Raw genomic sequence first — 13,387 nt, 5'->3', positions numbered from 1 at the left:
ATTTTTTTATTTTATATAACTATCCTGCCGGTTCTGGACGAAATTCCTCACATTTCCTTATCGGGTCAATAGAAATAAATAATTCACTTTTAGTCCAATATTAAAGAACTTTCGAAAATTGTAGAAGTTTTCTTTCCTTTTAATATCTTCCTGGATCAATATTTTTACTAACTACGATTTGTAGTTCATTCGAGCAAAATACCTCAATGTAGAACTTAGTTCAGAACAATCAGTTCTCAGATGATCTCACCTATTTCAATTGATTAGGTGAAATTGCTTTAAAGCTGTCGGACGTAAACAGGAAACTCAAACACTTCTCACGAATTCATATGCGCATTCTGAACTTTTCCAAAAATTGTGTCTAGTTTTTCATAATTTTGTGAAAAATAAACACATTTTAATTAAAACTAAAATTTTCCATTTATTCAAAAACGCATTTTTATAATTCAAAAGTACCTATTTAATCTTTCAAAAACATTTCTATCAACACAAATTTCCGCTACATTGACAGCACTGCTAGTAACACACTACCAAATTTAGTGGCTTCTTTCTAACCCCTAATTTCAAGCTGTGCGAAAGAGACAACACTACTAGACTTACGAAATACAAGAAGCAAAGCATATGACGAAGAAGACGAAGAAAAAAATAACTGATCGTACATGAAAGCGAAATTTTTAGCTCACATCTTTTCAGTTTTATTTTTCAACTCTCTGGGATCGGTTATCGTAACGTAAATACGAATAAAAGTAGAAAAATCAAAGCAAAACTGATTTAACTAAAAAGGAATGAATTAAAGAAACAAAAAACAATTTATGAATTTTAAATACACCTTCAATTAAAAAAGAAATTTTCAATAAATTAAATAAGAATTTTAAAAAATAGCAAAAATGTAAGAAGAAATTGTGGAATTGTGTGGATGGATAAAAATATAGAGAAAGAAAAGAAGACAAAGTTTTTTTTTCTTTATTGTGAAGTGAAATAAATACAGCAACAACATTAAAAGTAGTACAACTAAAAATATGAAATTAGAAAAAAAACACCCACAAAGTGCAAAAATAATAAAAAAGAAATGTTTCTACAGCAAACACACCTTTAAGAATTTGAATGTTAAAAATACTTTGTGCTTTTTGTTGTTGGAAGTATTAAAAATTTTATAGAAAGAAACTGTAGTGAAATTCTTTTGACAATTTTTTTTCTTAGTTTCTTTTTCATACATTTTTCACTTTCGTAATCCGTTTTAGGCTTGTTGTTTGTATTCGTAGTAATACGTACCGTATCGTACCGAAACGTGTGAACGTAAAAACGCTGAAACAAACACACACGCTTGTGATGTTGCAATGAATTTTTAAGATGAAATTGAAAATTTAGAATATGTTCGTTCTAAGGGAAATTTTCCAAAACAAAGAAAGTCCTTTTTGTTTAAATTGTTTTAAAAATAGCATTCTATTTATAGTAAAATTTTTATGGAAATGTTTTTTAAAAAAAAAACAGCATCCTTTTTCGGTTTTTTTATTCCTTTTTTGCTGTAAATTCGTTGTAACAGCAAGAATTTTGTTTTGATTCTTTTTTACATGCACATCTTATTTTCTCTTTCTTTTCCCATTCTCTCCCTCTCATTATTATCATTACTTGTTCTCTTTTTCTCCAATGTTCTGTTACAAATTTGTTGTTGTGTTGTGTGTATGTGTTGTTTTTTCATCTTATTTTTGTTGTTGCTTTCTGTGTGTATTTATAAAGTGGATTAATCATTTATTTTACAATTTATTTTCTTCAATATTAAATCAATTTTTATTTTTAGATCGCGTTTCTTATTTATTTCTCTTTCGATTTTCTTCTTAATAAAATTTAAAGAAAAATTCAAAAAGAAAACACAGAATCCCTTTGAAACATTCCAATTCATTTTGAATGTTTTTTTTTTTAACTTTTTTTCTTTAAGCAAATGATCTTTGTTGTTGTTGAATAGAGTGTATGCATATGGGAGAGAAAAAAAGTTAGTGATTTTGGTGGGTGTATTTCTTGTTATTGTTGTTCTGTCAGTTTGCTGTGTTGGTTTCACTTACAAATTCTTAAAAAAAAAAAAACTTTGTATTCTTCTTTAATCATTCTCTAGACAAGTTTATAAACTGAATTAATAAAACAATTAATTAAAAAAACATTTTACTAATTAATTTATTTCAAATTCCAGCATTTAAAAATCTACAAATTTAACTTCCAAAAAGGAAAAGCAGAAAACAAAGTGTGTTAAATATTGAAACTTAATAAATCATTTAAAAGGAATTCTTTTGCCAACTTACAAAAAGAATTAAAAATAAAATATTTGTGCAATAATTACAAATCAAAAATTATTTGTTAAACAACTTAAGAAAAACGAAACTAAATATTAGTTTCAATAAATTTTTCTTGTAAAATTTAACAAAGTTTAAGTAAAAAACGCAACTTTTCGCCACTACTACTAAAATCGTTTAACGATACAAAAAAAATAATAAATTTTTCTTTCTAAAACTGTTAATAAAAACAATACCAAAATTTTTGTCACAATGAGTGTGTGTGAAAATAGCAACTCAGTTGTTCAACAACATCAGCAGCAAGTTCCGCCACAGCATCTGCAAGCGGCTCAACAACAGCAGCCCCAGCTGCAGCAACAGCAGCAAACCCAACAGCAAAGTACACAAAGTATTGCTGATTATTTGGCTCAGCTACTTAAGGATCGTAAACAGTTGGCTGCATTCCCAAATGTTTTCAATCATGTCGAACGTCTACTTGACGAAGGTAAGTTGTGGACTTTTAAACATATTGCAATTATTTTTAATAGAAAATTAGAAAAAAATATGTATATTAATGGCAAATAGCCAATGTTGGAACAAATATTTCGCTAGTAGATTGGAAATTTTACTATTTGAAGGAAACTTTTAGAATGTCTTTGAGAATTTCAAAATAATTAGTATACTTTAAACCCTTTTTTCTTCGGCTTTACCTTCCAACTTTTACGGAGGAGAAACTTTTAAGTTCTAACATTTCATTTGATGTCGACTTTAAAATGGCGATGTGCTAAGTATATGAAATTGATATTTGCGTTTATTCTGTGATAGATCACTGATCTATACTAAAAAAAACAGTGGTCAAACATAATTGTTTTACTTTATATAAAATTTGTGAAGTTTATTAGTTTAGTTTCGTCCAAAATGTTGTAAATATTCAAAAATTTGCCAAAAACCGATTTGTAATCGATTTGTATGTAATCTGTTCGACAAAACATTATCCAAAACTTTTCAATTATCAATATTTTTGTCTAATTTCGAAATAAAAACCAAATTTCACCACAATACGAAATGCAAAAGCAAATATTCAATTGAATTTTAAGATTTTACAATGTTTTTTATATAAAATTTACATCTTGATTTCTTTTAAAACATTCGATTATTAAACATTTTATGGTTTTTAAAAGATCTTAACATTAAAAAGAATCATTGTTTCTTATTATTTTTCTAATTTTAAAATTATATTTATGTTTAAAAATATTATAAAAATTAAATTTACAATGTAATTGTTGAACACAAGTAGTAATTTTTGTAAATAAATTAAATTTAACTATAAAAGTTTATGGGTTTTCAATGAACTGCAACTGCTATTCTTGATGTTTGTCTGTGGTAATATAAATTTATTACTTTTTTCTATAAATTGTTAACATTTTATTTTTGTTTTTTAAACATAAAATCTTTTAACAACTGTTTTTGTTTTACACATATAGATTTTAAAAGTATGTAGTTATTGTTTAGGTTTTGCTTTATTTTATGATAAACTTTTTAAATTAGTATAAAAAGTTTGTGGCAAAATTTTAAAAGTAAGATTAATATTTAATAAATCTTGATAAGAATTTTTTAGATCCAATCTTCTTTAATTTAAAAAATATACATATCTTTTAAGTTCATTAGCGTTTTTTCTGTGTTTTGTGTCACAATTTCAAAATTGATTGTAATGCAATTTATTTTATTCTTAATCCACCATTTTTTATTAAATATTTCTTACTCTTTTTGGTTAGAAATTATTTGTTGTTTTTGTTTTATTTCAATTTCAATATCAATTACTAATTAGTATGCAAGACCATGCTAGAAAACCATATTGTAGTCGTATGCTACGTTAATAATACTAATAAAATATTAAAAAAAAAAGAAAAAATAATAATAAAATAATATCAATAATAAAAGAACATCATCATTTACCATTTAGTATAAATATTTATTTAACAATACAAGTACTTACGCACTCATACATTCACCTACAAAAATTGTATTTTGTTAAATTCCTCTGCATGCCGCCTACTAACTGATCTAACTGAATGACTACTCATTACACACAGCCATACTTTGTCTTGTATACATTCAGCTAACTTACACATATATTGAATATTTATTAGAGGCAACAGCAGCAGTAGAGAAACAGAGATATAAAGAATTTATATTTAAATACATTAAAGAAAAAAACTTTGTCTCGTTGCATATGTGTGAAATACCTACATTTGTTGATATTTATTCAAATTAAATATCTTTTTTTCTTAAACGACATATCATATGAAAATGTACAACAACAATGCAAGTATATTGTAGTAATATCAAATATATAAAAAATTCTTAAACAGCTAAAAAATAACGCAAAGGAAAACCGTGTTTTTCTTCTGCTATTGTTATTCTGACCGTCCGTCTGTACGTTGTGTCTTTTTGTCTGTTTGTTGTTTTGTTTGTATTTTATGATGATCACAAATAAAAACAACAATTTTCAGTTCATTCCACCTTCTCTTTTAACACGATAGAATGAGAGAGTTTCTTAATGTAAGTTTATATTTGGATTATTGTACGTGCGTATTTTTTGAAGTTTTTTCTTTCTTATTTTCATTTACAGAACTTTAAGAGTTTTCTTTCTACATTCCAAGTTTTTAAAATTTAAGATTCCATTTCTACATATAAGGTATTTTAACATGTCAGATCTTAAGATAGATCCTTTTTCCTTAATACTCTCAAAGTGTTTTTCAAGTTGTTTTTACTTATCTACAATTACTTTGCCTATCGGTTTCCATTTCTAAGTTTTTATTGTACTTTTGTGAGTGAGAGAAAGAACGGATTCTTTACTCCCTATGATATCTCAACATTTTTGTCAAAATCTAAGCAATTATAGTTTTAAAACAATTTTATCGCACCAATGAACTATAAATATGTCCAAATTTAAATATAAATATGTCTGAAGTTGCCAACGAAATATACCTATATAGAGATATCGATCTTTATTTAATGTTCTAATAAAAGGATTGTTTTTGCCATAACAGACTTATCGACTTTGCTTGCAAAACCCTGGGACCGAATTGTCTCTTATGTAAATGATCGGGTGATATTGACAGTAATTTTAATAGTTCAGTTCTATTTCATTTCCAGTTCAGCTCTAATTCAGTTCAATTCAAAGCAATTATTTTTAAATGTTTAATTGGAATGTAAATTAAAAAAGATTTGTTTCTTTCAAAACCCTGTCCTTGGGTATTTACTTAAAATAAACGAATAATCTACTTGGTACATTATTACTTTATTTTCTTTTCTTTTAAAACTATGATGGTCTTTTACATCCTCTATTTTTGCTTTTTGATTTAAGGGCTGGCTGGTTGGCTGCTTGACTATTGGACTAGACACAAAAAGACAAACAGACAGACAGAGAAATACACCTTACGTTTTGATAATATATTTCAACTTTTGTTGTTTTTTTCTAGATCAACTTTGTCTCAATGAATTCTTGGGTTTTATAACGTTCAATGTATTCTAGTGATGCTCATAATGATGTTTATTAAACGCGTCTGTTTGTTTATTTTTTCCTCTTCCTACTCCCTTTCCAAATATTTAAATAAGACAAAAAAAATCTCTGAGCATGGGGTAGCTTCTTTTGTTTTTATTTTACTGCTTTACATTTTCCGGCTTTTTAAGGTTTATTGTATTTAATTTTTTATCTTAAAATATATTTTTTTAATACTGTTTATTTTACGATAAATTGTTGAGAAGAAAAAAAATGAACGTCTTGAAACAATTGAACAACAACGGCTGCTATTTGAAGAGTAGAGTGGGGGTCACATATACATAAACTGGAGGGTTAGGTATTTCTTGTTGTCTTCTATTACTAGACTAAAATAGAAATAGAATTATTAAATTATACGGACAGCAACAGCAGAGTTTGGCTGCTGCATTCATAAACAATCTTATTAAGTACTGAGAATAAATAGTTTAGGAGTAGGTATGTATGTATGTGTTTTACGTAGGTAACCAGAGTATTAAGTGGATGCCTGTTAGGCTTTTGTTGTAGTTGTGTGTGTGTTTTCTTGGTTTCTGTAGGAATATCACATTTTTTTGTTATATTTATATTTTGATAATCTTTTAATGGTATTTAAAGTGCCACAAACTTTTTTGTTTTAATTTAAAAATAATTTCATGTTTTTTATTATTAATTTCCTTTAGGTATTCAAAATAAGAATTTTTTTTAGGATTGAAAATCCTCTGATCTGCGACTTGTTGTTCCATGATTTGAAGCTTGTAAAGTGTCTTGCTTTTATTTTTTTAATTTTTGTTAGTTTTTCTGTTAATTTTTACTTTTTTTAAGAGAACTATCAAAATCTTGTTTTAAAAAATAAAAACTTTAAAAGTCATTCAAACTCTTGAAGCCACTAAGTAAATATATCTAGTAAAGCAAGTTTCTAATATTTGCAAAAAATAAGAAAAAACTCAAACACTTTGAAACTTAAAAGTTAAAAAACTGGATTTATTTTTCTATTTTGTTTTATTATAAAACTTATTAATGACATTTATATAACACAAAAATTAAGAATAAATAAAAATAAAAATTAAATCACGTTTAAATTGATTTAAAATTAAATATTTTTTTATTTTTTGTTAAAATTTTCAAAATCTTAAGAATTGCATATGAACAACAGATGTGTGTTTTTTCAAATATTTACTAATGATATTCCTAAAATATTTTCAAATCTAAATTCTTTTATTGTGTTGTTGTTTAGAGGGCTCAGGTAGTAGTTTATTTTGTATAGAGCCTTGCAATGCCTTTAACACCCGCACACCCGCCTGTGGTTTTGTTTTCATACCTTTTTTTCTTGAAAACGTCTCTTAATACGGCGCCTTTTTATGTGTTTTCCCATATTTTTGTCATAATGAAATACATATTTTCTGTATTTTTTGTTTCAAAACAATAAGTGTTTATTTGTGCACGCCTCTTGACAAAATGTTGTATTTTACTGTCATACAAACTAAGCGGTCAGTCAAATAAGTTGCTACAACAGATGAGTTTAGAATGTTAAGTAAATATAATAGAAATAAATAAATATTTCAATGACATTTTGGAATTTCCGCTAAATACATTTAATAGCTTAAAACGGCCTTAAATGTAACACAAAAAGATGATAACAATTTACTTCACTCGCGAATGAATAGAGAAATATAAAATTAAAGAAATTCTAAGAATATTCTTCGAGTTTTTTAATTTGCATTAAAAATGATTTAATTAATAATCTCAAATTGAAAGAAAACTTTAAAAAATTTTTTATAATAAACTTTTTAAACAATTAAATTTATTGTTACAATTAAATCATATACAAACATATACAAGTGATTGCTTAAGTAGCTCATTTTTTTAAATCTAATTTAATTTATTTAATGTCGCAATCACAACAAAAATACATTAGACTACAAACATGACCGGTTCTTTAAATTTTATTTGAAATCCCGTCATAATATCTTAATCAATCAGTCAGCAGTTAGTCAGTCAGTTGGTCATTCATTCAGTCATCAATATAACTACAAAACAACTGGTTTTTTGGTTTGGTTCGAAAAATATTTATTACTTTCAGCACCATATTTTATTGTTTTAAAGTTAACAACAATTGATTATTTCCTACAAAATAATCTTTCTTTCACGTCAAGACTTCTTCTTCATGCATTCTTTTTTTGTCCATACCCCGGCAAGTATTAAATTCATAGAAACTTTTTTTCTTTTGTTTTTAAACAAAACTTTCTCTTTTCAATTGCTGTGGCAGATTTGTTGTTGTTGATGGCGGCTTGGTTGATGATTTTGATGTTGCTGTTGATAGTTGATTGTTTGCAAAAAGATTTTGTTACTTGTGTTTTTTTCTCTCCCATCTAATGGGTTTTTCTGTTAAGAAAATAACCCAAAAAAAAAAAATGTTTGTTAAAAAATAAATAAATACTTTAAGCAAAATGTTTGTTAAATATTGACCATGATATAATTCATGTTTCTTTTAAATATCGTTTCTTCTCTTAAACATCTCCTTTGTTGTTATTGCTGGTTTTTTATTTATTTATAATTTATTTTTTTTATTTTCTAACTTTAAATACTGACACATAAAACGACGTCTGGCTTCTACTTGAGAGAGAGAAAAAAGCGTCAATGCGCTGGTGTTGACGATCACTACTCTACCTTCACTACTGATCTACATAATTTATCATTAACCCATGAATGACGTTCTAGTTCAGTTCTAGTTCAGTTCTAGTTCAGTTCTAGTTCTAGTTCAGTTCTAGTTCAGTTTCTAGTTCAGTTCTAGTTCAGTTCTAGTTCAGTTCTAGTTCAGTTCTAGTTCAGTTCTAGTTCAGTTCTAGTTCAGTTCTAGTTCAGTTCTAGTTCAGTTCTAGTTCAGTTCTAGTTCAGTTCTAGTTCAGTTCTAGTTCAGTTCTAGTTCAGTTCTAGTTCAGTTCTAGTTCAGTTCTAGTTCAGTTCTAGTTCAGTTCTAGTTCAGTTCTAGTTCAGTTCTAGTTCAGTTCTAGTCAGTTCTAGTTCAGTTCTAGTTCAGTTCTAGTTCAGTTCTAGTCAGTTCTAGTTCAGTTCTAGTTCAGTTCTAGTTCAGTTCTAGTTCAGTTTTCTAGTTCAGTTCTAGTTCAGTTCTAGTTCAGGTTCTAGTTCAGTTCTAGTTCAGTTCTAGTTCAGTTCTAGTTCAGTTCTAGTTCAGTTTCTAGTTCAGTTCTAGTTCAGTTCTAGTTCAGTTCTAGTTCAGTTCTAGTTCAGTTCTAGTTCAGTTCTAGTTCAGTTTCTAGTTCAGTTCTAGTTCAGTTATAGTTCAGTTCTAGTTCAGTCTAGTTCAGTTCTAGTTCAGTTCTAGTTCAGTTTCTAGTTCGTTCTAGTTCAGTTCTAGTTCAGTTCTAGTTCAGTTCTAGTTCAGTTCTAGTTCAGTTCTAGTCAGTTCTAGTTCAGTTCTATAGTTCAGTTCAGTTCTAGTTCAGTTCTAGTTCAGTTCTAGTTCAGTTCTAGTTCAGTTCTAGTTCAGTTCTAGTTCAGTTCTAGTTCAGTTCTAGTTCAGTTCTAGTTCAGTTCTAGTTCAGTTCTAGTTCAGTTCTAGTTCAGTTCTAGTTCAGTTCTAGTTCAGTTCTAGTTCAGTTCTAGTTCAGTTCTAGTTCAGTTCTAGTTCAGTTCTAGTTCAGTTCTAGTTCAGTTCTAGTTCAGTTCTAGTTCAGTTCTAGTTCAGTTCTAGTTCAGTTCTAGTTCAGTTCTAGTTCAGTTCTAGTTCAGTTCTAGTTCAGTTCTAGTTCAGTTCTAGTTCAGTTCTAGTTCAGTTCTAGTTCAGTTCTAGTTCAGTTCTAGTTCAGTTCTAGTTCAGTTCTAGTTCAGTTCTAGTTCAGTTCTAGTTCAGTTCTAGTTCAGTTCTAGTTCAGTTCTAGTTCAGTTCTAGTTCAGTTCTAGTTCAGTTCTAGTTCAGTTCTAGTTCAGTTCTAGTTCAGTTCTAGTTCAGTTCTAGTTCAGTTCTAGTTCAGTTCTAGTTCAGTTCTAGTTCAGTTCTAGTTCAGTTCTAGTTCAGTTCTAGTTCAGTTCTAGTTCAGTTCTAGTTCAGTTCTAGTTCAGTTCTAGTTCAGTTCTAGTTCAGTTCTAGTTCAGTTCTAGTTCAGTTCTAGTTCAGTTCTAGTTCAGTTCTAGTTCAGTTCTAGTTCAGTTCTAGTTCAGTTCTAGTTCAGTTCTAGTTCAGTTCTAGTTCAGTTCTAGTTCAGTTCTAGTTCAGTTCTAGTTCAGTTCTAGTTCAATTTATTAAATTGGTTTAAATTCAAAAACATCGGCTTATTTACCTAAAGGGTTAATCTGACTCATTAGATTTCGCACAGACGATAGAGGCGACGCCAAGTACAACTCGCATATTTTAACGAAATGTTTGTTATTTTTCTGAAACTTTTTTAACATATAATATTAATCGCATTTCTGTTATACTTCTTACCTTTCTTGAATATAAACAACAAATAAAATTTAACAAAATAATATAAAATTAAAGAAAAGAAAAAAAAAAAACTTAAATAAAATCAAAACTTGAAATACAAACATTTAATCACGTTACGTGTATGATGTGTTTATGATAAAAAGTATTTTTGTGATTTTCTACTTCTGCTCAGCTCAGCTAAGCTCCACTCTGCTCTGCTCTAAGTGGCCAAACAAACGAATGTGACTAAATCTCAAACATCTCAGATTTCATAAGTGTAGGAACTGACAACTGCTGCTGTTGCTATTCATGATTGTTGGTCGTCGGTCTTACGTATTCGTAAACAATTCTCGATACAATACAATGAGTTTTTATTGTTCCAAATTTGTACATTTTGTTGGCGTTTTGTTAATTTTTTTGTTTTTATTTCATTTTAACTACTATTTTTTATATTTGTTTTAGTTTTGTGTTTTTATTTTTTATTAAATAAAATAAAATGAAAATGATTATGATGAGATGGTTGTTGTATAATTATTTATTACTTATAAAAATGTTTATGATGGATGTGTTGTTAATGCTGTGGAACATTTTTCACCGGTTGTTCTATAAATTTTTGGTATTTTTTGTGAGGGGATTTGAAAGAAATTTAAGATCTTTCGGTTTCTTCTAATTATCGTAGAAAAGTCTGATGTCATGTTTAAGTAACGTGATTTTCGTTAAAAATTCGTTTAGGTGTCATACATAAGAGCGTGAGGTCCACGCTCTTATGTTTTTGATAGATATAAAGTGGAAACTGCAATCGCAGTTATTAAAACTTTAGAGTCTAAAATCTGTTAAGTTCTTTTGGTGTAAGGTAATGCAGAGAGTAGTTAGTAAGATCATTAAGTACATTGTTGTTGATTTCATAATTAAAACTTAAAATTTTGTTCATTTTTCATTTAAGATATTTCCTTTTAACAACCATTTTTTCTTGTCATCAACTCAACAATTTAAATTATTATTTTAAAATTATGAATTTTTGACCTAAAAATATCTAAATAAATACCAAAGCAATTGTAAAAAAAAAGAAAATTCAAAAATACCGGAAATAATAAATCTTCGTTGAAATTAGCGTTTCCAAAATAAGTTTTCATTTCAAATAAGAACATGTAATTTAAAGTAATTATAGCGTTTTCACTCTTGAATCTCTTTTTATACAAATCATTTGTAATTTCAAGAAAATACGCAAATTCACAAAATTAAATTTAAAACAATATCAAAGTACACATTTGAACATTTTTCAATATTCATCTAAAGCGAAAATAAAATAACAACAATTAATAAAAAAAAAATTAAAAAGAAAATGAAATGAAAATGAGTGTGAGTGAGTGTATATCTTTGAAGATTTCTGACACATTCACCACCGATTTTTACGATCTTGAAGACGACAACATTCATATGGATTTGAAAATAATAAAACCGGCAAAAAACAAATACAACCAACAGAAACTACTCTACAAGATAAATAAAATAAATAAAAACAAATTCAAATATATATAATTTTTAAAGAAAAATAATGATTCAACCAAAAATTAAACCCATCAACCACCCCCTTCTCCCTCATTCTCTGACACTTCGAAAAATGTAAATTGTTTACGAGTGAATTTCAAATGTGTTGTTGAGTGAACAGAAAAGTTTTGAAAATCCTAATTTTTTTTCTTAGAGAATTTAGTTTAAATTTTATTTTCCATGTTGAGAATTAGTTGATTTTTCTTTGTTTTAAAAATGGCGTAGCAATATGTTTTAGAAATAAAAATTTTTGGATTTGAAAAATGTGGTTTTATTTTTCTTATTTGGAAGATTGTAGTTAAAACAACATTATTTTTCGCCATATACTTTTTTATTGCATGTTTTATTGTGTTAAACTTTTGTGAATAAAAATAATTTGAACAATATTTTATATTGAGGGTAAAATTTAAGAAAACTGGGGGTCAAATTTTAAGATAAAGATATTTAAACGGACAATAAACTTTTCAGATATCAAATCTCTTCTCTATTGCAGTTTCCATTTGGAATTATAAGTTCAGTTTTAGTTCTATTAGTTTCAATTGGAATTACATATAAGATCAGTTTTAGTTCTAATTATGTTCTAGTTCAGTTCTAGTACAGTTCTAGTTCAGTTCTAGTTCAGTTCTAGTTCAGTTCTAGTTCAGTTCTAGTTCAGTTCTAGTTCAGTTCTAGTTCAGTTCTAGTTCAGTTCTAGTTCAGTTCTAGTTCAGTTCTAGTTCAGTTCTAGTTCAGTTCTAGTTCAGTTCTAGTTCAGTTCTAGTTCAGTTCTAGTTCAGTTCTAGTTCAGTTCTAGTTCAGTTCTAGTTCAGTTCTAGTTCTGTTCTAATTATGTTCTAGTTCAGTTCTAGTACAGTTCTAGTTCAGTTCTAGTTCAGTTCTAGTTCAGTTCTAGTTCTGTTCTAGTTCTGTTCTAGTTCTGTTCTAGTTCTGTTCTAATTCTGTTCTAGTTCTGTTCTAGTTCTGTTCTAGTTCTGTTCTAGTTCTGTTCTAGTTCTGTTCTAGTTCTGTTCTAGTTCTGTTCTAGTTCTGTTCTAGTTCTGTTCTAGTTCTGTTCTAGTTCTGTTCTAGTTCTGTTCTAGTTCTGTTCTAGTTCTGTTCTAGTTCTGTTCTAGTTCTGTTCTAGTTCTGTTCTAGTTCTGTTCTACTTCTTCTCTAGTTCTAGTTATATGTTCAGTTCCAGTGAACTTTTAAACTCTGTTTCCTAAATCTTTTGTCCATTTCCTTAACATTTTACTGTACATTTCAATTTTGTTTTTTTTTTATTCATTTATTTTTAAAAAATGTGCATATTTGTTCTACATATTGATATTTTAAGACGAACTGAAAAGAACAACAAAAACAAAAAAACATTTCATGTCTTCGTTTTGAGTGGACTTTTTTCTGTTTTCGATTTTTTTCTGAAAATTTCAACGAAAAGGCGAGAATACTTGTGCGTGGGTGTATATTTTAAAAATATTTCATTTTATTGTAGTTGTTGTTGCTTTAAATGTAGAATTTTTATGTTCATATGGAGATGTCTGATTGTTACGGGCTCTCTCACATACAACAATGTTTTAAAAGATTTCTATTATGCTCAAGTTGCAAATGAATTTGCTTTCATTCCTTTTAAGA

At 27.7% G+C, this 13,387-nt stretch overlaps 1 protein-coding gene across 4 annotated transcripts in view; it reads left to right on the top strand.

The window, feature by feature from the left end:
- Positions 1 to 691: 691 nt before the first annotated feature.
- The window catches only part of LOC119602258 (protein held out wings), a 93,987-nt gene continuing 81,291 nt past the window's right edge, over positions 692 to 13,387 (top strand). For all 4 annotated transcript variants that reach the window (XR_005231327.1, XR_005231326.1, XM_037953673.1 and 1 more), the window contains exons 1-2: positions 692 to 889; positions 2,186 to 2,769. Coding sequence is in view for 2 of the 4 variants with exons in the window: in XM_037953673.1 (XP_037809601.1) it covers positions 2,538 to 2,769 (232 nt within the window). In the remaining 2 variants the exon portion in view is untranslated. The remainder of the gene's footprint in view (positions 890 to 2,185; positions 2,770 to 13,387) is intronic.

This window comes from Lucilia sericata, unplaced genomic scaffold (genome assembly GCF_015586225.1).
Source record: "Lucilia sericata isolate MDLA Ls3-8-SP2 unplaced genomic scaffold, ASM1558622v1 Contig000217F_arrow, whole genome shotgun sequence".
In the NCBI taxonomy this organism is placed as follows: domain Eukaryota; kingdom Metazoa; phylum Arthropoda; class Insecta; order Diptera; family Calliphoridae; genus Lucilia; species Lucilia sericata.
This window is presented reverse-complemented; position numbering and strand designations above follow the sequence as displayed.